This window comes from Haliotis rufescens, unplaced genomic scaffold, assembly GCF_023055435.1.
Source record: "Haliotis rufescens isolate VD_foot unplaced genomic scaffold, xgHalRufe1.0.p SCAF_7, whole genome shotgun sequence".
NCBI lineage: Eukaryota > Metazoa > Mollusca > Gastropoda > Lepetellida > Haliotidae > Haliotis > Haliotis rufescens.
The window spans coordinates 1,594,627-1,616,704 of record NW_025964361.1 but is presented as its reverse complement, the minus strand read 5'-3'; the positions used below and the strand labels follow the sequence as shown (position 1 = coordinate 1,616,704).

The 22,078-nt window shown below is 41.1% G+C and overlaps 2 protein-coding genes and 1 non-coding gene across 7 annotated transcripts in view; 1 reads left to right on the top strand and 2 right to left on the bottom strand.

Moving 5' to 3' along the window:
* The first annotated feature begins 3,909 nt into the window (after positions 1–3,909).
* Trnag-gcc lies at positions 3,910–3,980 on the top strand. The gene has a single exon. It is a non-coding gene; the product is annotated as a tRNA-Gly (tRNA).
* Positions 3,981–6,033: 2,053 nt separating this feature from the next.
* Positions 6,034–11,509, bottom strand: LOC124139681 (cubilin-like). 3 transcript variants are annotated; one of them, XR_007219074.1, is made up of 6 exons: positions 10,313–10,448; positions 9,554–9,665; positions 8,573–8,697; positions 7,599–7,760; positions 6,455–6,674; positions 6,034–6,322 (listed from the first exon to the last, which is right to left on the bottom strand). XR_007219074.1 is itself a non-coding variant. In XM_046506945.2 (6 exons), exons 2-6 carry the CDS (start codon positions 10,365–10,367, stop codon positions 6,505–6,507), a joined length of 624 nt encoding a protein of 207 aa, XP_046362901.1. In that variant the 5' UTR covers positions 10,368–10,406; positions 11,491–11,509; the 3' UTR covers positions 6,034–6,504. The 3 variants fall into 3 exon arrangements, 2 of the variants coding, with proteins under 2 accessions (XP_046362901.1, XP_046362900.1); XM_046506945.2 differs by adding an exon at positions 11,491–11,509 and having other exon boundaries at positions 6,034–6,674; positions 10,313–10,406; XM_046506944.2 differs by having other exon boundaries at positions 6,034–6,330; positions 6,463–6,674.
* A 2,189-nt stretch (positions 11,510–13,698) lies between these two features.
* LOC124139631 (transcriptional regulator ATRX homolog) overlaps positions 13,699–22,078 on the bottom strand; it is a 39,886-nt gene continuing 31,506 nt past the window's right edge. For all 3 annotated transcript variants that reach the window (XM_046506867.2, XM_046506869.2, XM_046506868.2), the window contains 6 exons: positions 20,941–21,118; positions 19,743–19,925; positions 19,406–19,568; positions 19,074–19,156; positions 17,975–18,067; positions 13,699–17,391 (listed from right to left, as the gene is read on the bottom strand). In XM_046506867.2, coding sequence (XP_046362823.2) covers positions 17,089–17,391; positions 17,975–18,067; positions 19,074–19,156; positions 19,406–19,568; positions 19,743–19,925; positions 20,941–21,118 — 1,003 coding nt within the window. In that variant the 3' untranslated portion in view covers positions 13,699–17,088. The remainder of the gene's footprint in view (positions 17,392–17,974; positions 18,068–19,073; positions 19,157–19,405; positions 19,569–19,742; positions 19,926–20,940; positions 21,119–22,078) is intronic.

Here is a 22,078-nt window from a genome sequence, read left to right as displayed (position 1 = left end):
GATGACATGCATCAACCAAGTCAGCAAGCCTGACCACCCGATCCCGTTAGTCGCCTCTTACAACATGGGTTGCTGAAGTCAAGCATAGTTGCCGTTTACGACAAGCATAGTCACCTCTTACGACAAACCTCTGATTGATATTATGAGCAACGTCCCACACCGTTGGTGCATGATGATAAGAAGTCCACCAAGTTACCGAGCCCAAATACCAGATCCATTAAGTTGCTTCTTACAACAAGAAATGAATGCTAGGTATCTATACTGATATGAAATCTTCAACAAGCAACAGATACCTTCCTTATATGAACATATGTATATCATGCAGGCTGGGGGGAAAAGCAAGGAAAGGATATACCGGTATATAAAAGGACTGAGTGAGTGAGTATGGTTTTATGCCGCATTTAGCAACATCACATCACCACTGTGTCATCAGAAATGGGCTTCACACATTGTACCCATGTGGGGAATTGAACCCGGGCCTTTAGCGAACACTTTAACCACGATGCTACCCTACCATTCCTCTAACAGGTCTGATTCATGGCACCTTTAATCTTGCTTCTGTTACTGTGCTACGGATTCAACGTAATTAATTTTCTACATATGTAAACATCACAAAATAAAAATATTGGCTCTTTAGAAAATAAAAAGGTTATGGTTAACATAGTAAAGTCAGAACCAGCACAGAGCAACAAGAATGACATGGGCATGATCAGGAATGATGTCATATGACAATAGGAACTCTACAGATTAGAAGCCTGCTCTAACTTGAGTACTACATAAATACTCATGTCATGGTTGTCAGCTTGCCAAGTCTAATAAATGTTGCTTTTGCAAACTCCCAATTTATTAACCAGATTTACTTGACAAATTGCTAGAGTTACATCAAGACAAGCTTCATCAGTTAGTAAAGTTTATGGTTCTGCCTCTAAGGGGCAGAGGTCTCACTGCGGACATAACCGGCTGAATATGTCAGCAGGGAAAGCGTCATACACCTGCAGGCCACATCGGGGACACATCCTACTGAATGTGACTGCCTCCGTGGTCCAGTGGTAGAGCATTTGCCTGGCCTGTCATACCAAAAGACATTAAAAGATGGTACTTGTTGTTACCCTGCCTGGTGCTTGACATTATGGGGCTAAAGCAAGGACTGGTTGGCTCCGGAGTCAGTATACAGTGAGTGGGGTATTCATGTTAAACTGCGCCATGGTATCTCAGTGGGCTAGCGCTACACAATCGGCATTGGTCCATACTAGTGCACGCACACACGATAAGTGCAATAAACCCCCATTTCACCTCTCCTCCTGAATGCCAGCAGGAAAATCCCTGTACACCAGCAGGCCTCACAGTTTGACATTTCCTCGTGCTATTTTCCTGGTACTGAAAACAAACATTTTGATGCACAATTTCACAAGGAACCAAATCCTAATGAAATAATTATTACAAATTTATTACCTGGTTCAACTTTATGAGCTTGAAGCAAATTTTTTTTATGATAACACAAATGCCAACATCAATCTTAAAAGGTTGAAACTTTGTCATAATTTATTATTTGGTTGCATTGGTGAGGTGGTGTGAAATGGGGTTAAAGGTTGCGTTCAAGATTATTGCACTTATATATGGACGTGCATGCACGTGTGTGTGTGTGTGTGTGTGTGTGTGTGTGTGGCTGCTTGTACTAGTCCGGACTAATGACGATTTTACTGAGATACCATGCCCCAGTTTAACATGAATACCCCACTCACACACGGTTTACTGACTCCACGCCGACCAGTCCTTGCTTTAGAACCAGGCAGGGTAACAACAAGTACCATCTTTTAACGTCTTGTGGTATGACGTGGCCGGGGATCGAACCCAGACCTTCTACCACTTGACCAGGGAGGAGGTCATGCATTAGTGACCAAACTGCTCTACATCTAGAGGCTGACATGAAAATAGGGGTTGCATAGGAAAGATTTATTTTTTTTATCTCAAAGCAAATTTAATTAAAACTCGTAATCAGTGTTTCTTTGAAGATGAATCAATATATAGGTCAAACCAAAATATAGTTTCATAAAAGAAGATCCTCCTTGCCAAAGTGATAACGGTTAATGACAGCAGATGCAGATTTGTACTACCAAGGCAAATCACTTGGATACGGTGCTTGTGTAGCTGAGTGGTTTGGCCGTTTTCCAGAGCACCAGTTCCAGCAGTTTGCGTGTGACATCATACATGACAATGAGATACCAGAACATTCCTGACGGAGGTAGAACATGTGTGACTCCGCTTTCAGCCTTCCTAAGTCATGTTTCTGTCGTGTAAACACACAGCTGCAACTGATGAGGCCTGGCTCTGGCTGTCAAGGACACGACGTCTACGATGTCTGATGCTACCTACGGCTGTAAGCGGGGATTGCATGTACCGTATTCGACGTAGTAAGCCCCCCTCTCTAATAAGCGCCCACCGCGATATTTGCTAATATATTGGCTAGTGAACAATCCCAATTAGCACCCCTTCCGGTCAATGTACACAAGACTTATTTATTCGTGTATTATACACACTCGTGTGTTATATATGTATGCACCCTTAATTATGGCAAATAAATTCTGGAAAATATATCTGTCGTGTATAATACGCACAGACTTTTCTTTTGTATCATTTCGGGCTGTCAGCATAAACCACGAAATTTTCAATCTTTCAACTCTCGTTTTTTTTTCACCAAAATTATATTATAATAAGAGCACCCAATTTCTAATTTTGAGAGCGCCCTGGGCGCTTATTATGTTGAATACGGTAGCTGGCATGCATGCGATGTTGCAGAGTAACTCAGCTGTAATTCTATGGTCAAGCAAGCAATTACAGAATTCATTGCTAAGCATGTACATTCCACTGGAGTTGTCGCATTCCTTGGTTAGGTGACTGGGTTCGAATATAATTTTTGTATATGATGAAATTTGTTGTTTTAGCTGGTGCCATCTTATTCATTATTTTAGTGAAATCAATAATTCACTTGTTGGTATGTTCGTGTCAATATTTCCATACATCATACTTCGGTGAATAATCTATCACAATTTAATTTGTGGAAATATATTCCTTTGTTCGTGGGTGATCGTTTTTAGGATAACTTCAAACAATACTATTAGGCATATTGATTGCGCTAAATACGACATTGTGCTTGAAACTTTGATATCCCATTTCAAATCGTTTAAGTAATCAGATATCGTGAAAGGGAAATTAATTATTTAAAAATTCAATTTGATAACTGTAATTCGAATTTGTAATATCAATTCAAGAATGATCAAACAGGACATGCTGGTGAATTTCATTAAACACTACAAGGGAGTGGTGCAATAATGAGAAATCTGGCATCTTTTAATTATAATTTGGGTTGATGAAATATTTAATAAATGCCTGAAAGTTGTATTACAAAGATTTAAAGTTCATTTCTTTTCGGAACGAGAACTTGCATTCAGACGAAGACATAGTTAGATGCGGCAGTAAAATACCACCCAAAATGACGGATGTCGGTCCAAGGGAGAGAACTCTCCAACCCAGACGAACTGGATCAATGCATTTATGGACGCTTAACATGATTATTAATAATCGGCACTTGCAAAAGATTGTGTCATTACATTTCCGACACATATATTTTGAATTGTTACAACAAAACCTGCCAACAAAATGTGTTTGAAATAGTTGTCACGTGACCCAAGCAACACGTGGTGCTATATTATGAACCGAGCCACGTTGCGTCCCGCCTTTTTTATTCTTTCAAATATGATTTCCTTTTTGTCTTTTTCCAACCATGGTAGATCGCTGTTTTAAATATCACCATGAACCAAATGTAAATTGAGTTAAATACATTATTCTAATTTACCAAATAATGTCAAAATTCATGTTCAAGATTCAACAAACCAGCCCCTTCTTTCGTAAGCATCGGTGGTCTAGTGGTAGAATACTCGCCTGCCACGCGGGTGACCCGGGTTCGATTCCCGGTCGATGCACATTCTTTTTGTTTGTTCCTCACTGTTTTTCTAGATTTATTTCTTATCTTTATAATAACTAATGATAAAATAAAACAACATTCTGTTTTTGTAAATATAGTAAATCTGATTTAGATTTAAATTAAGGTCAGACATTGAATTTGTTGTTTTAACGCCGAACTCAGCAATATTCCATCTATATGAGGCGGTCTGTAAATAATCTAGTCTGGACCAGACAATCCGGTGATGGACATCATGAGCATCGACCCACGCATTTGGGATGCGATGACATGCATCAACCAAGTCAGCGAGCATGACCACCCGATCCCGTTTGTCGCCTCTTACGCGAGTAAGTTTTAACGTATTTAACGCATTACCAAAGTTACAAGCAACTAAAAACCAAGGTCTACCCAGAGGAATGGTGAAAATATTTGATATTGTCTGGGGTGCCATCAGCAATTATATATCCAATATACTCCAAGTAAGTCTATAACAGATGGCAAGCCTAGATATACTGCGGTTTCAGAGTTTCTAGATTCCTTTTCAATAAGTTATTTAACAACTGTTAAAATATGTTTACATCAGAGACTCGTAAGCATGTGTTAAACCAAACTCTGAAACATTGTTGAAACTGCATGCATGTATACAGCGGAAATCAAGTGAGTATATTAATAATTCCCCTGCATACAAACGAGCTTTCGATTGTATATATACGCGATGACCGTTCTCTTCTCTATGTACCATATATAAAAGAGCGGCGTAGAACAACACGTTTGTCGCCCTGAGTGAGTGAGTGAGTATGGTTTTACGCCGCTTTTGGCAATATTCCAGCAATATCACGGCGGGGGGACACCAGAAATGGGTTTCACTTATTGTACCCATGTTTGGAATCAACCCGGGTCTTCGGCGTGACGAGCGAACGCTTTAACCACTAGGCTACCCCACAGCACCTTGTCGCCCTGAGAGCCATTCAACAGAGTGAGTGAGTATGGGTTTACACTGCTTTTAGCAATATTCCAGCAATATCACGGCGGGGGACACCAGAAATGGGCTTCACACATATAACCCATGTCGGGAATCGAACCCGGGTCTTCGGCGTGACGAGCGAACGCTTTAACCACTAGGCTACCCGACCGCCCTCCATTCAACAAAGCAGTTCCGCGCGAAGATGTCCGTAGTGATTCGGATGAGTTTGTTTCTGAATAAATAATTTGCAAGTGTTTTCATGGTATTTTATTGTCTAAACAAACACTTATTTTTGCGTTTATTTTTACATAAACCGAAAACAAACTGGACAAAGCCTGATAACTTGTTTGTTGCACTCAGAAATGTTCCAGCTGTATGACGGCTGTCTGGACCAGACAATCCAGTGATTGACATCATGGGCATCGATCTATTTAGTTGGGACGAAGTCAGGGAGCCTGACCACCCGATCCCGTTAGTCGACTTACACGCATGAAATGCTGAAGACCAGTTCAAAACCGGATTTAATTTTCACGGGGTGTTTACTAACATAATAATAGAATGCATGGTAGGGTTTTCGTTGCATTTTTTGCGCCGAACGATGTCACTAATTCCGTATAGCCTACAGCTTTTTGTGTTATTGAGTTATTGGTTAAATATTCACTGTGGAGTTACTATTTTTACCTATTTTAGTATTGGTTGGTTGGTTTGTTTTTTAACACCGCACTCAGCAATATTCAAGCTATAAGACGGCGGTCTGTAAATAATCGAGTCTGGACCAGACAATCCAGTGACTAATATCATGAGCATCGGTCCACGCAATTGGGATCGATGACATATCAACCAAGTCACCGAGCCTGACCACCAGATCCCGTCAGTCGCCTCTTAGGACATGCATAATCGCCTTTTACGGCAAGCAGATCCCCAGATCTTCACTGGTAAGGTTATGTTGTGAGGTTATATTTACGCATGCTGTTTTTATACATTTGAATTTTTAATTTAATGCATGCTTTTCGAGGGGGGGGGGGGGGGGCTGACCACAAGGATCGAGTATGATGAATCCACCGCATTAAACATATCATGATGCAAGTAATATAAATTCAACAAGAACTAGGAAGTCAACGATATTTAATAAATAACAAGATTACATATACAATTTATCAGAAGGCACCAATCAGTGGAAGCTTCATGTTCGGAAGACCCGGATGTTTTTAAATCATGAGTAAATGGAATGCTCCAAGATTCTGTCAATGTCCTCTGATGTGTCGAACTGGTTATGACGAAATCCGATATGTCGATCTGGTCGAGTATATTCTGATGTGTCGACCTGGCTAATGGTATATCCTGATGAGACGATATGGTTATGATGAAAGATGATATGTCCATCTGGCTATGAGTATATTCTGATGTGTCAAAATTATGAGTATATTCTGACAGAGACCATATACCGGTATATGGTGTCTGATTCTGATGTGTGGATCTGTCTATGACTATATTCTGATGTGTCGAGTATATTCTGAGGTGTCGAGTATATTCTGATGTGTTGATATGGCTACGAGTATATTCTGATGTGCTGATCTGGCTATGAGTATATTCTGATGTGCTGTAAATGCCGCTCTCGTGTGTATCGTAAGTTGCGAATGATGACAAGAAAGAGAAGCGTAACCAAGATGACGAGCAGAATAACACCAAATATCCCTCCGAGGATGAAGTTAGCCACTGTGTACTTCGCCTTGGCGTCCGGGAGAACATCTGGAAAAAATATAACACATTTGAACAAGTTGGGGTTTACCGCCACTTTGAACAGTACACCCAATAATCCGATATAAATACCGAAATAAGCCGAGTGGCCGAAATAAGCCGAGTGGAATCCTGGCATACGTGGCTAGGGGACGTAACCCCTCTGTGACCAACTCGTGCCATTCCGGGACAAGCCGAATGGAAAGGGTCTACAGCCTTGACTGGAGAAAGACCAGAATAACACAGGGTGTCAAGGAATGGTAAGACCTTACTTTCATGCAGGTGCATGGCTTTTTATACTCCTTACAGATTGTTAACTAGTGAGCTGCTTTACTAAATATGCATTAACTCCTTGTCTTGAAAAGAGGCAAGAGAGTTAACTGACTTTAAAAAGTCCAGTTTCCACACTTGCCGAACATAATAAAAAGGACTATAGATGGCCAGGAGCTTATAAGGTAGATCACCATGCTAGGGTCCATGGGGACTTACAGTACCTTTGCTACCTGCATGGACCCCTGCCGGATTTACATAATCCCTTCAAATGTTGGCAGTTATTGTGCACTATTGGCAGAAAAAAAACAACTACTTCGAATGACCTGGTCTTACATACCCGCTCTGGGTAATTTTAATAATTTTACACAACTTTAACCCCCATCAAGGGTACAGCCACTAACAATTTAAGTTAGCTAATATCTAAAAAGATCATTTTTTAATTACAAAACATATGTTTCAAAATTTATGTAATCATTTTATTTCTTTAAAAAAATAAAAATTACATGGGAATTAATACGATAAAAAATACCCTTGACAGATGATGATTTGGAATATTTCTCCCTGAAAAGAGAAAGAGGTCCTGAGTATATGACCAGCCTTAATCGGCTTTTAGGATAAACATGAGGTATCCTGATGGGCTATATCGTGTAGGTAGTAGCTTACCGTTCTTGGCTTGCCAGTACTGGATGTGGAAGCCTGGTTTATCTTGGCCGCGAGTCACTGCTTGGAAAAGAACCGTAGCCGACTTCCCCGACGTCTTAAACGTCTTCCCCGGGGGCTTTACACCGCACCACCCCAGCAGTCGGGGACTCAGACGCCACGGGCCTGTAGGCCAACATCATGGGTGATGATTAAATAACTGTTTTAATTTGACAATATAACATTGGATTTTGACTTCTCTATTAACATTTCGATGCCGCAGTGTCGTCAAATCAATGGAATCATGCAGCTGTTTCAATCAGGACACACAACGACATGCAATGTGTGATCTTTCAGACCAGTAATTGTCTGCACTCACTGACATTGATCCCAAATGTCCTCAGGATTTATGACATTTGCCTCCACCAGTCACGTAAACGTTAACCTTTTCGCTATATAGCAAATAATTATTGAAAAACGTACTTTCCAATATTATTCATCAGTACACACTGCAACTAATATTCTTTATCGCCGAAAAGATATGACCTTTACAGAACCGGGGTAGAATAGGTCTTTAGCAACCCATGATTGCCGTAAAAGGCGACTATGCTTGTCGTAAGAGGCGACTAACGGGTTCGGGTGGTTAGGCTCGCTGACTTGGTTGATGCATGTCATCGTAACCCAATTGCATGGATTGATGCTCATGATGCCAATCACTGGATTGTCTGGTCCAGACTCGATTTTATACACAGTGCCGTCATATAGATTGAATATTGCGGAGTGTGGCGTTAAATAAACAAACATCGCCGAAAATGCATATTTTCGCTTTATAAGTATTACAACACATGCAGATATCTTCGAAAAAATATAATCGCCATTCTATTTTAAGTGGTGAGGACTATAGAGATATTTTCGGAATATATTAATACATTTACACATCCGGAACTCATTAAAAACTATTACAGACTAATAAAGACCCAAACGCATATTAGCATTACCGTCTCTAACGTCCAGATAATCTCTGTAACAAGACGGTGACCCTTCCAGCTCAAACTTGATGACCTTGAACTTGATGATGCCATCTTGAATATCACTTTCTATGAACCACTTGCACGCTGATGGCCTGTAGTGAAAAGTGTACATTACTTACAAAGTACGTTGCAGTAACTCATTTAAAGATTTAAACATCAAACAAATGGGAAATTCTATTTCCTTTTGTTTTGTTTGTTGTTTAACGCCGCACTCAGCAATATTCCAGCTATATGACGGCGGTCTCTAAATAATCGAGTCTGGACCAGACAATCCAGTCATTGATGTCATGAGCATCGATCCACGCTGTTGGGATACGGTGACATGCATCAACCAAGACAGCGAGCCTGACCACCCGATCCCGTTAGTCACCTCTTACGACAAGCATGGGTTGAAGATCTATTCTATCCCGGATTTTCACGGATTCCTATTTCCTAACCAGTCTCAACAAACTTTCTCTAATAGGTATTCTAAACACGACATAGCGCAAACACTGCCATAAACCAGTCTGTCGAAGGTGGGCCATTGCTTCGCTTTACATTTACAACAGTAGGGTCTGTGTCATCGCACACAGGGGACCTGGTGACCATTAATGGCGCTTGTCAACGAATAGGGATGAGCGTTCATAGCTACACAGAGTACTTTGAGGTCATAAAACAATCCTTAACACAGTTTGAATTTACGAAATAGGTGTGTTAGAGTATCCAAGGCATAAAAAGCAAGATCAAATGAATACGTGTGTTGCATTTGAGATATACATATACATTTCCATTTACACTGGTGACGAGTGACAAGAGTTTAACTTCCCTTAAACAATATTCGAACACTATCTCCACGACTGGGTCTCATCCAATGTGTCAAACACAGATTTCAGGCCGACGAGCTAAAACTGTAATACTTGACTACCCCGCCGCCCCAGTGGACACTGGTCAGCGAATACCATAGCTCACCTGACATAATTTCCAGGGAAGCCAGGCGAGGTCAGGTTCTGCGGTGTGTCGGTGGCAACGATATACTTCTCAGCTGGGCATCTGTCTTCTTCCACGGCACCGACCGATTTGCCTACAAATGTTGCTGTCTTTGAATACTTATGTACCAAGACCTCATAAGAGTAACAGGCACAATAACCTCGTAAGATCATCTCTCACAACTAAATTCCATTGTTGTGTTGTTACGAATTTTACCTATGTCATGTCAAATCAGATGTCAATTATCTATGCGTCTGCATGAAGATATTACACATAGGATTCATGTTACAGCCATTTACCCGTAAAAAAATTCACACCCCTCTCTATATATAGTCTATATGTATATAGAGGGGTGTGATTTTTTTTCTATACGAATATATTATGCTATACACGCTATCATCGAGTTCCTGTGATTTCATCGTATCCCAATTGCGTAGATCGATGCTCATGATGTCAACCACTGTATTGTCTGGTCCAGACTCGATTACTAGTATTTACAGACCGCCGTCATATAGCTGCAAAATATTGCTGAGTGCGGTGTTAAACATCAAACAAACAAACAAACAAACAAACAAAAAGTGAAAGTAACGATGCTGGCAGACCAAGGGTCAAAATCAGTATCACTGAGACCCGAACCCACGAGAAGCGGACCCTGGCTCGGATATTCAAGAACCCCAGGAAAGCTGGGTTTGACGGTGACAGGTGAGCTATGAAAACAAGTAGAATAACCTGCATACTAACGTGTGTGATCGAGGGAGAATATGGCCGACACCATCAACAACTCTCCAGCCCTCATGACGCGTTATCCTTCATGCAGGGGAAGCCTCGTTATGACCTGAAAGAGATGCACGTGCGGCACGTTATATACATGTATTTCTCGTGCAGGTTACAATGTGTTTTTACAGCGTGCATTAACTGCCAATGAGCAGACGCAAGTGCCGCATCAAATGGTAATAACTGATAATGCGGAACTTTTGAGTTCATGAAAGAATTATTTTCGTTCATGATATAAAATAAGCAGCTATAATCGTCCTCTATAATATGAATACTTGTATATATCGTGAACGCAACTATTTATTCTTCTTGTTTACGCGATGACTTTGAACTAGTTCATAGATCAGCCTTGGTTACCCAGTGTATGGTGTAGCCATCCAATTATGCATGGGCCGTGGTTATAAAGAATTTATTTTTCAGATTAATGTTTTTATTATGTACCCTTAGACGCACTGAAACCTACGGAAGCCTTTTAGGGCCATTTGTTTTTTTTGTTTTTTTTGGATACTATCTTGAAATTTCCAGATATTAAGTTGAAATTTCAAGATACTAAGTTGAAATTTCAAGATAATAAGTTTTTAACATCCTAAGATGTAAAAATACGTTTGAAGTGAATAATCTTGAAATATCAACTTTGTATCTTGAAATTTCAACTTCTCTATTTTGAAATTTCAACTTAGTATCTTGAAATTTCAAGATAGTATCTTGAAATTTCAACTTAGTATCTAGAAATTTCAACTTAGTATCTTGAAATTTCAAGATAGTATCGAAAAATTAAAAAAACAAATGGCCCTAAAAGGCTTCCGTAGAAACCGTTCGTTTTGACGATTAGTTTTTTGTATATAGTTGAAGATCGATCCGCCTGTGGACCTCCTTTTTAAAAATGCTAGATCCGCCCTTGAATATGTCATTATAATGAAGTTTCAGTTAGCAGTCATTATCATATATAAGGTCACAGACCACAGTTTCCATATGTTATATTCAAGGGATCTTCATATACTTAGACCGATTTCCTTCAGAACTTTAACGAAGAACTTGACAGTCGCGCGCTCTCTTGTTTTACAAAGCCGTAATTACTAATTAGGATATAGAGTTACATGCAAATATGCTCTCTTAAAACGTGAAGACAGTAACAGACTCCGTACCTTAACACTGCCAGCAGTAATGACATCCAACTCCAGTCAGAAGTGACGAGATTTCATTTGGCCAATGTCGTACAAAACCAAATGTCGCAAACAGAATTCATGCAGGTATGAACGTCCTCGTCGGAATGTGAACCGGAGAAATCCTATTGCCTTCCGGACTAATTCCTATTTAGTAGGATAATCCCGCTGTACAATGTATAGTTTATAAGAGTCGGCCACTCTCAATCTGTGCACGATCAGTGGTATTAACGCCTATCGGCGGTGCGTTATGGAATGTTACAACCGAATTAGTTGATTATTAATGCTAATAGGTAGTCAATCACTTCTGAACATGTTAATTATTTAAGTATAAACCCCCTTGCCATGTGTTGAGGACAGCGAGTATATTTAATATAGCTTTATCAGTAACACAACTGTTTCGAAGGCCACGACAGCGCATGTCCATAACATAAGTCTGATTCGATGGGCACACAGCTGTATACTGCTTTATGATCGAACTAAGTATTCCGTAGCGATACAGTAGTGTGAGAGGAGTCTTCATGGTAACCAGATTTACACACAACCCACCCTACAAATTGCACCCTAATTTATTATCCAGGTTGCCAACAAATTGTATCCTTTTGAAATTCCAGAGTCCCGAACAAATTGCACAACGCATTACTGAATAACGCGAAACTCACACAGCCTTGTTTCTGAGGTTCCGATTCCGAATTGTCATATGGCATCGACAGGCAATATCGAAGCTATCAGCCTTACGCATCCTGCAGTATGTGAGTTACGTTCAACTTATTCAAGCATTAACAAAGTTACAAGCAGCTAGAAACCAAGACCTACCGAGAAGAATGATGTAAATGTTTAATATTTTCTGGATCGCCATCAGCAATTCTGGAGCATGTTTGCGGGAGGTCGTTCTTGACGTTTGAACCCTCCAAGTGTGTGCGTGTGTGTGTGTGTGTGTGCGCGCGCGCGCCATACTCAGCAACATTGCAGCGGCCTGTAATTAATCGAGTCTGGACGAGACTCCAGCGATTGATATTATGAGCAACAATCCACATGGCTGGAGCAAGATGTCAATCAAGCAAGTTACTGAGCCTCACAACCCTATCCATTTAGTTGCCTCCTGCGAACAGATTAGGATGCTGGGGGCTTATGGTAACACAGACTCCCAACAAGAAATAGCAACCGGAACACTATGGACAAACACCATTTGGCAGGTGATTGAGACTCATACATGGACAGCTTGTGAGTGAGTGAGTTTGGTTTTACGCCCCTTTTAGGAATATTCCAGCAATATCACGGCGGGGGACACCAGAAATGGACTTCACACATTGTACCCATGTCAGAATCGAACCGGGTCTTCGGTGTGACAAGCGAACGCTTTAAGCACTAGGCTACCCGACCGTCCCTCTGGGTGGTTGTGATGGAGCCTGGTGGCGATCACATCCAGATGACTCTCCCAATGAGAAGTCGGTTGTCTGTTGAGGCCACACTCAGCAATATTCCAGTTATGCGACAGCAGCCTGTACATTATCCAGTCAAGACCAGACCCTCAAGTGGTCAATATTGTGAGTAACGATCCACATCATCATGATACAGATGACCCTTTCGGGGATTCTTAGCAGACTAGGTCCCCAGTAGAACAGCAGGAAACAGAATGACCCTCCTAATTTTGTTATGGTGCTCCTGTGATATGGTTGATGGCATGGGCAATGGGCTATCAATACCTTTTTATAACATGCAAACCCAGGTCTGAAGTGTGATGCCATACTGTAAATGTAGACAGACCCAAGTCTGTAGTTTCGTGGTGCTGTCTGTTATTGCAGGAATGCATCTGGACTCCTTATAACCTGAGTCTTTTCAGCACCTTTGTCAATAATTTGCTTGTTGTTTAACACCGCACTCAGCAATATTCCAGCTATTTGACCACGCTCTGTAAATAATCGATTCTGGACCTGACAATCCAGTGATTAACATCATGAGCATCGATCCACGCAATTGGGATCAATGACATGCATCAACCAACTCAGCAAGCCTGACCCCCCGATTGCCTCAAAGGACAAGCATAGTCGCTTTTTACGACAAGCATGGGTTGCTGAAGACCTATTCTACCCAGTATCTTCACAGGTTCTTTGTCAATATGGCTACGCATTGCACCACCAAATACTAATAATCTTTAACGATGGTAACAAAACAGAACAAACAAGAGTGTCTCGCTTAATCATTTAATCTTCAGACAAATGTCGTTACACATGAAACCAGAGGCTGTCAGTCTGTTCCAAGTTTGGAATGAGAGCCTCAACACACCAACACAGGTCAATCAAGTTTTAGCCAAATAAGCATGGAGATGTATGTAATATATCTAAAGTATTTTCAAACCAATGCAGGCCAAGACCTAGTTATCATACCTATAATTTAATAAAGACTAGCTGAACCAAAAAAATGTCTCTCCTTGTCGGTCAAATTAATTTCTCTTTCTAATGTAAATTTAATAAGCAAATTCAAATTGAGATAACACTGTAATATGAACTTTTGAAACACACGTTTATGACAACCAAACATTATTACACTTAGATGATAGATGGTCAACATGGCAAAAATAATTTCTGTGGTACAAACATTAGTGATAAATATTATAAAGCATACGACCATGGATGGTATGAAAGACTGTTTCTATGTCGAAGCATGCCACATGCTTGTACATACAACAGGTTCATGACTATATACAGGTGTGGAAAATAAATAAGACTGTCTGCACGATAACAACCACTCTCACACATTTTAAATACTAAGCGATAGGTACTTGTGTAAAAAATAGAAATATTTCAAATTAAATCGAAATAGGAAAGCACAAGTATTTTTATTAACTACTAACTATGAATGAAAACACAATGGCATAGAAAGAGATTACGATTATTGTCAGATATGTAATAGACTTCTTGAGAAGTAGTAAACAAAAACATACAAAAACATTGAATTTATTGAGGACAAAACCAAATATCCTACATGTGAGGGCCTCAAGTGTAGATACAGTAATATTATTTCCTTCAAAGCAGATCACTTGAATTTAGGCTGGGTCCTGAAATGTCCTACTTTCCATCTCACCATAACTGCTATACTGGTCATACATGTCAACATTATAGGAATCCGACTTGCACATAAAAAATCTCAGCAAGTGTAAATGCTAAGGAAAATGTTAAAAATAAAAACCCTGGACATTAAACTTTATGCTAAAATATCGTGTTGAAAAATGTCATAATACTGGTTCAAGATGACAACAAATCAGACTCACTCAATATTTTATCTTTGATAAAACATGGAAAGACTCCAGTTAAAATGTACCAAAACCTCTTGGTAAGTTCACTTTTCAATAATAAACAAATAATTTTAGTGATTTTAACAAAATTCAGCTTCAATTGAAAGTGTTGGTATCTCTGAGTGGTTTGTACAGGAATACAGCACATTTTGTTTTCACAACTTCAATATGGTGATGAATCTGAATGAAAGGAATATTGTAAGTTGTCAACCAATTTCGAGGGATATATGAGTGAGTGAGTATGGTTTTACGCCGCTTTTAGCAATATTCCAGCAATATCACGGCGGGGGACACCAGAAATGGGCTTCACACATTGTACCCATGTCGGGATTCGAACCCGGGTCTTCGGCGTGACGAGCGAACGCTTTAACCACTAGGCTACCCGACCGCCCCTCGAGGGATATATGATGTGATGTGTGAGCTTATGTATCCCAAGCCATCAGGTGAGGGGTACATATGCTCACATGCAGGGCACCAAAACATGTGACCCGAGGAATCGTTTGACAATGAATTTATCTCACCAACATTCATACAGACCTGTATAGATGTCAAAAGTTTCACTGAGTTGCTGTGATTCAGCCACTTTGACAGCTAGCAGATGCAAATGAAGAGTTACTTCTCCTTAAACAATGCATTCGGATAAAGACTGGTTCATTTCATTCAACAAATACTTATTCGACATAAGGTGTTTTTCCCGATCGATTTCTAAGCAGGCTACATTGAAAACAATTGGCTGTCCCTTAACTTATAGCTAGTATTTTAATGTAAGATGGGCTAAATAGCTGTAGCTTACAACTCAGAACCACCTATTTAGATCTGATGTCAAATGATTCTAACTCTTCACATACCACAAACACCAATATCCGGAAAAATAAAAAGTACACACTTGGTTCCTCATCACAATCCCTTTCCAGCTGAATGAATAACAATCTTTTTGAAATGTCTATACACATACAGAAAGTTGCCTCGTGGTGCTCACCTTAAGAAAGTTCATTTAGTACAGTCATATCACAGCAGTCCATTTAAATGTAAGGTAAAAGTTGGATAAATAATCAAGGCTGGGTCAGACAAACAAGTGATTGATATGAGCAGCGATCCACAACGTTGTGGTACGATGACAAGGAATCAACCGAGTCTGACCGCCTGATCCACTAATTTGCCTCGTACGACGAGCATAGAAGGCTGAGAACGAATCTTAACCACAGCGAATTCCCATGTGCAGAAAAGGCGGAAGTGACAAGTACACTATTGCACACAGATGATCCTAATTTGGGTAAATCTGGAATTCTTTATCGAACAGGATACAGAGATATCCATGTACATGTTACTGTTGGAGAACTACCTGAATTGGACACTGCAAAGAGTTTTGGGAGCGAGTGAGGAAGGTTGTGCTATTATTAATCAATATTCCAGTACAGGACACCAAGACGGACTTCCCACAATGTATCAATGTGAAATAAGTCTGGGGGTTTGGCATGAGTGAATGCCACCAGTTACCCCCCATGGAGGTTCAGATTTGAATCAGTCAGTCGTTACCATTTTGAACACCTTTTTCTGAAAAGAAACGTTGCAAGTTTGCAGAAATGTTCTCGCTACAATTAACATAATGAGTATTAACACATCCACTGGGATGAGAATAAATGTCTGCAAAAACAAACTTCACCCAAGACATGCAGCTTATTTACGAAAGCTTTTTTAAAATTCATATATGAAGGAAAAGAATTAAAATCTTTCGTTCTCTTAGCAACTCTCGGACAAGACGGACGACAGATGTTTCAAAAAGATACAAACATTATGTTACGAGGCAATCACCACACGCACTTACTCTCTACGATTAAAAGTTACATCTCCATTTGTACATGAGCTTCATCACGGTCTGGTCCACATCCTGCTATGGCAACCACCAGTGGTCCGCCTCCCAGCAGTACACATCTCCACATTATTGTTCTGTTTGTTACAGTACGATAACGACAGAAGCAGACTGTGTAACAACATAACAACAAGTTTACTTTAAACCACAGCAAGTTGAAAACACTGGCTCGTCAAAACTGCACCAGACAAATAACGTAAGCTAGTGAAAGTTTTAGCAAGCCTTGTATATAATGTTATGGTTTTCCAACCTGCACTGCACCTGCAGTCACAAATCACAGGCCAGACAACAGGCCCTTGTGCCAGCCCTGTTTCTGATCCTAGTCCTACCCCCATCCTTTTGCCAGCAGACTAATGCCGACAAAGATCATGTCTAAATGACTACAATACACACGTGGCCCTACAGTCCCCTCTTATCAAGATTTGGACAGGTCTATCACTACCGGAGGGTTGTTTGGGGTGGTACTGCGTGAGTGGGAGGCATCTTTCTTTCCGGTGCTGCCACTTGGCGTCGTGAGAATGCTGCGTAGCGCTCCGGCCTGGTTGGGTATCCGAGGCTGTGTGCCTGATGACATCCCCATCCTAGGCCCCATTGCACCACCTCCACGGGGATAGGCTAGTCTGTTGCGGTTCAAGACTTGGATCTGACGCTGTTGGCTGCGAATGTCATTCTGAATCCGTTGTAGTCGATGCATCTCCATCAGCCGCTGCTGTTCAATCTGAAATACAGTAGATGAGTTAGTGACAAGAGATCTATGCAAGAAAGTAAGACAGCAAGAGATGAAATGGGGTTACCTCGCTGTCAAGATTGATGCACTTATACAGTAACTTGCGTGCGTGAGTGCGTGCATGCATGGACTAATGACAATTTTCTTGTGCTAGCCCAATGAGATACAATGCTGCAATGTGTTAAGATTAATATCCCACTCAGACACAGTATACTGATTCCGAGCCCAGAAGACCGGGTAACAACAAGTACCATCTTTTAATCTTTTTTGGTTTGATACGACTGGGGATCGAACTGTTGACCTTCTGCTCTACCACTAGACAACGGAGAGGGTCCAGTTGTCAATCTTTAGGGGTAAGATAATACCATCATCAGCTGACAACCAAAAATTGGGGGAGAGAAAAAGAGAGAAAGAGGGAAATGTGGGAGAGAAAGAGAGTGTGAGTGAGCGAGAGAAAGAATAAACCCACTATAAGAACATACCATCACTTCAACCAATACCCATACCCCATCTGAAGCTGAGAGTCTACAACATGGTGTAAAGTAACATGTGTGCCAGCCCTGCACTGACTGACCTGCTGGTTCTGCATGGACTGCTGGTAGAGGATCTGCTGCTGTAAGATGGCCTGGACCTGGGCCTGGAACAGGTCGGGCGGCAGGTTGGGGAACTGAAACAACACACAAACAGAAATATACCACACGTCACAGATGTGAGCAGCCTGAGAATTCCCTAAAAGAGGATGAGTGGAAACCTAATTACATAGTCCGCACCTTGTATCTAGTCCTGCTTGAAAGACACAAAAATGTTTACTATCTTTACATTTTCTGTGATATTCTTTTTAGTTCTGTAGCAAAACTGAAGCATTCAGAACTGGTCAGAATTATAGCCCTTAAATGGTACTAGTCTAGGACTACCATTGTTGGTTTTTTACTTGTCCACAGCATATTTAGGTAGTCTGGGGCTTGTGGACTAGCAGCATTATTCCTGCTGTGTTAGCAAGTGAATGTTGTTTAAGGCCAGTCAGTAGTATTCCAGTTATATGGCAGCCTGTAAATATTTTTGATTCTGAACCAGAGAATCAATGCTTGATATGAGCCGTGGAGGTATGATGACCTCCATCCAAGGAAGTTGCAGAGCCCGACTACTAAGATAACCAGTGTTTTTTTGTTTGTTGTTTAACACCGCTCTCAGCAATATTCAAGCTATATGATGGCTGTCTGTAAATTATCATGTCTGGGCCAGAAAATCAAGGCGACTCTGCTTGTCTTAAGAGGCGACTAACGGGATCGGGTGGTCATGCTCGCTGACTTGGTTGATGCACGTCATCGTATCCCAATTGCGTGGATCGATGCTCATGATGTCAATCACTGGATTGTCTGGTCCAGACTCGATTATTAACAGATCGCCGTCATATGGCTCGAATATTGCTGAGTGTGGCGTTAAACAACAAACAAACAAACATACCCCAGAATCTACGTCCCTACTTAAATTCAAACATTGATACAGTTAGGTTCTTTTAACTGTGCAGCAATTCATGTGTATTCTGTTTGGAACTGCCCTACTGCTCTACTGCCCTGTGACAAGCAATTAAGTACTTAATTACATGAAAACAGTTCGTTTAGTACATGTATGTGTAATCTGAGTGTTGTATGTACTGTCAATTTGAAACCTACCCTCATCTTGACCATCTGTACGATCTGCAGGACATTGTCCGGGCTGAACATTCCCACACCAGACGCTGTGCTGGCCTGGGCCACTGTGGAGGGAGAAGAATCAGGGTTAAGTCACGCACATTGTCACAAGAAAACGTCTTGTTAAATAGACCAACAAGCAGGAATACCTGTGGTTGATGTGTGAGCACTGACACACCATCAAGGACAAAGGCAATTTATTCTACCCCCGACCTTTCAACAAAGGGATCAAATATCTATGCTTCAGCTTGACAATTGCAAAGTAGGCAATCTTGAATGGGTTCGGCAAATTGAAAGTAATCCCCCCTGCTCACCCCTGTTGGTCATGCCCTTCCTCTCGTTGTCATACTCCTCCCAGGCTGCCTTCTTCTCCTCCTCCGTCAATGTCTGGTCAGCACGGTTCTCCAGCAGGGAGTCATGCTCGTGGAACCTGACAATCTGTTTGTCCTGCTTCAGGAGCTCAGCCAGGAGTACATCCTAGATAAGAAAGGTGCTTTAACGTTGTTTAACTCTAATACATAAATAGCTGTACTTGGTTCAGAGCTGCTTATGATTAATGAATGCATAATTTTTCTGCCACACCATGAACCCAACCATGCTTTTCTGCATGACAAACATGTTACTTAGCCATCCATTCCTTTACTGACTCACCTTCGGCAAGGCGTGTATAGTTTTGGGCTGATTTGGATCATCAAGGCGTTCAGGTTTAAAGTGGTAAAGTTCGCTGAGGTCAGCTGAAGTGAAATGTCGGTCAATCTGATGTTCGTCCACGACTCGCTGGGAGAGGGACTGTTTTGTGACTTGTCGTTCATAGATCTTCTCTTCCATAGTACCCTGAAAAACACAATTCAGATTTCTTGGTGAAAATCCCTCTTGTCAGCACATCAGCCTGCCTGTGACGAGTAGTTACTAAGTGAATGAGTAAGAGGCGACTATCGGGATCGGGTTGTCAGGCTCGCTGACTTGGTTGATGATGTCATCGTATCCCAATTGCGTGGATCGATGCTCATGATATAAATCACACGATTGTCTGGTCCATACTTGATTATTTACAGAGCGCCGTCATATAGCTTGAATATTGCTGAGTGCGGCGTTAAAAAACAACAAAGAAAGAAAGAATTTGTTTGTTTGTTTGTTGTTTAACACCGCACTCAGCAATATTCCAGCTATATGACGGCGGTCTGTAAAATAATCGAGTCTGGACCAGACAATCCAGTGATTGACATCATGAGCATTGATCCACATAATTAGGATCGATGACATGCATCAACCAAGATCCCGTGAGTCGCCTTTTACGGCAAGTATGGGTTGAAGAAGACCTATTCTACCCCGGAATCTTCACGGGTTAAGAAAGAAAGAAAGAAAGAAAGAAAGAAAGGTGAATGAACTATCAAGAAGAAATGCCAGGAAAGACGATTGGGATTAATGTCATGTTCAACATTTTTCACTTATTTAGCAATGTTCATGCACGCGTGTGATGCTGCTTGCACGTGTCCGCCAATGAGACCAGTTTTAACATGGATACTCCACTCTGACTCTCATTGGCCAGTCTTTGTTTTACCCCTTCATTCTGAGTGTCAGACAGGGAAACAAGTACCATCTTTTCTTACGAGACTGAGCCAGACCCACAGATCCATTTCAGTTGACTAATGAAAAGCAAAGGTTCATTTGTATGTTTGTTTCATGCTTCACTCAGCAATATTACAGCTACATGATGGCGGTCTGCAAATAGCATAGACCAGGCAATCTGAGTGAGTGAGTGAGTGAGTGAGTGAGTGAGTGAGTGAGTGAGTGAGTGAGTGAGTGAGTGAGTGAGTGAGTGAGTGAGTGAGTGAGTGTCTCCACATACCTGAGCCAAGAATCTGTAGACATAGCAGGGTTTAGTCTGTCCAAATCTGTACACCCTGAAGATGGACTGAATGTCATGCGACGGGTTCCACGAAGCGTCAAAGATGATGACACGGTTTGCTGCAACCAGGTTAATACCAAGACTTCCTGCCTTGGTTGAGATCAGAAACAAGCGAGATCTGCAATAACATAAAACTCGCTGATTATCACAAAATGAGTCAGGTCTTCCACTGGTCTCAGCAGTAATTGCAGCGATATCACAATAGGGATAACATGAATTGTATGTTTCTGAGGGAGGTATTTACAAAGAAAAACTACCACAATTAAATTTTAAGAAACAAAATTGTTTTCAAAGATGTCATACACCAAACACAAAAAAAGGTCCAAATCAAAAGCATCGTTCCATTTTCCCGAGGCAAGTGAGGTAACTGACTATAAAAGTCCAGTTTCCACCCTTGCCGATCTATGCTGGAAGTATGGAGTTCTAATTTGGCTGACTAACCATGCATAGTCCAATCAAAATTGATTGCAGGATTTGCAAATGTGTACTGTCAACTTAGCATCAACAGATATTTTTCAAATCTTTTCAAGTTTTTAATCATGGTGCTCACATGAATTAATGCACTAAAAACAGATCTCTAATAGCGATGTGTGTGCATGCGCTCTTGTACAAATCCAGACTAATGCTGATATTACAGTGCCAGCCCACAGAGATATCATGCCCCAGTTTAACATGAAAACCCCACTCAGACATAGCATCAAACTTCAAGCCAACCAGCCCTTGTGTTAGCCCCTTAACCCCTAGCCAGGCAGGGTAACAACAAGTACCATCTTTTGGTATGATGTGGCCGGGAATCAAACCCTGGCCTTCCACTTTCCGGGCAAATGCTCTACCACTAGACCACACAAGCAGTCATTGGCACTGAGAAATAACACAGGGCATAACATATCCACCACATTGTAACAGCAGCCTTATTTTGTTTCATTCATAACTGCCCGTTTATGTCCCTTTTTGAGACAAAGGATACACTGCTCGCACATAAGCGAGAATTAAATAAGCTTCAGCGCTGAATTTTCAAAAGGGTTTGAGGTTTGAGTTTTTGCCAGAGAGACATCAGAGTAAAATATTTGACTTTAAG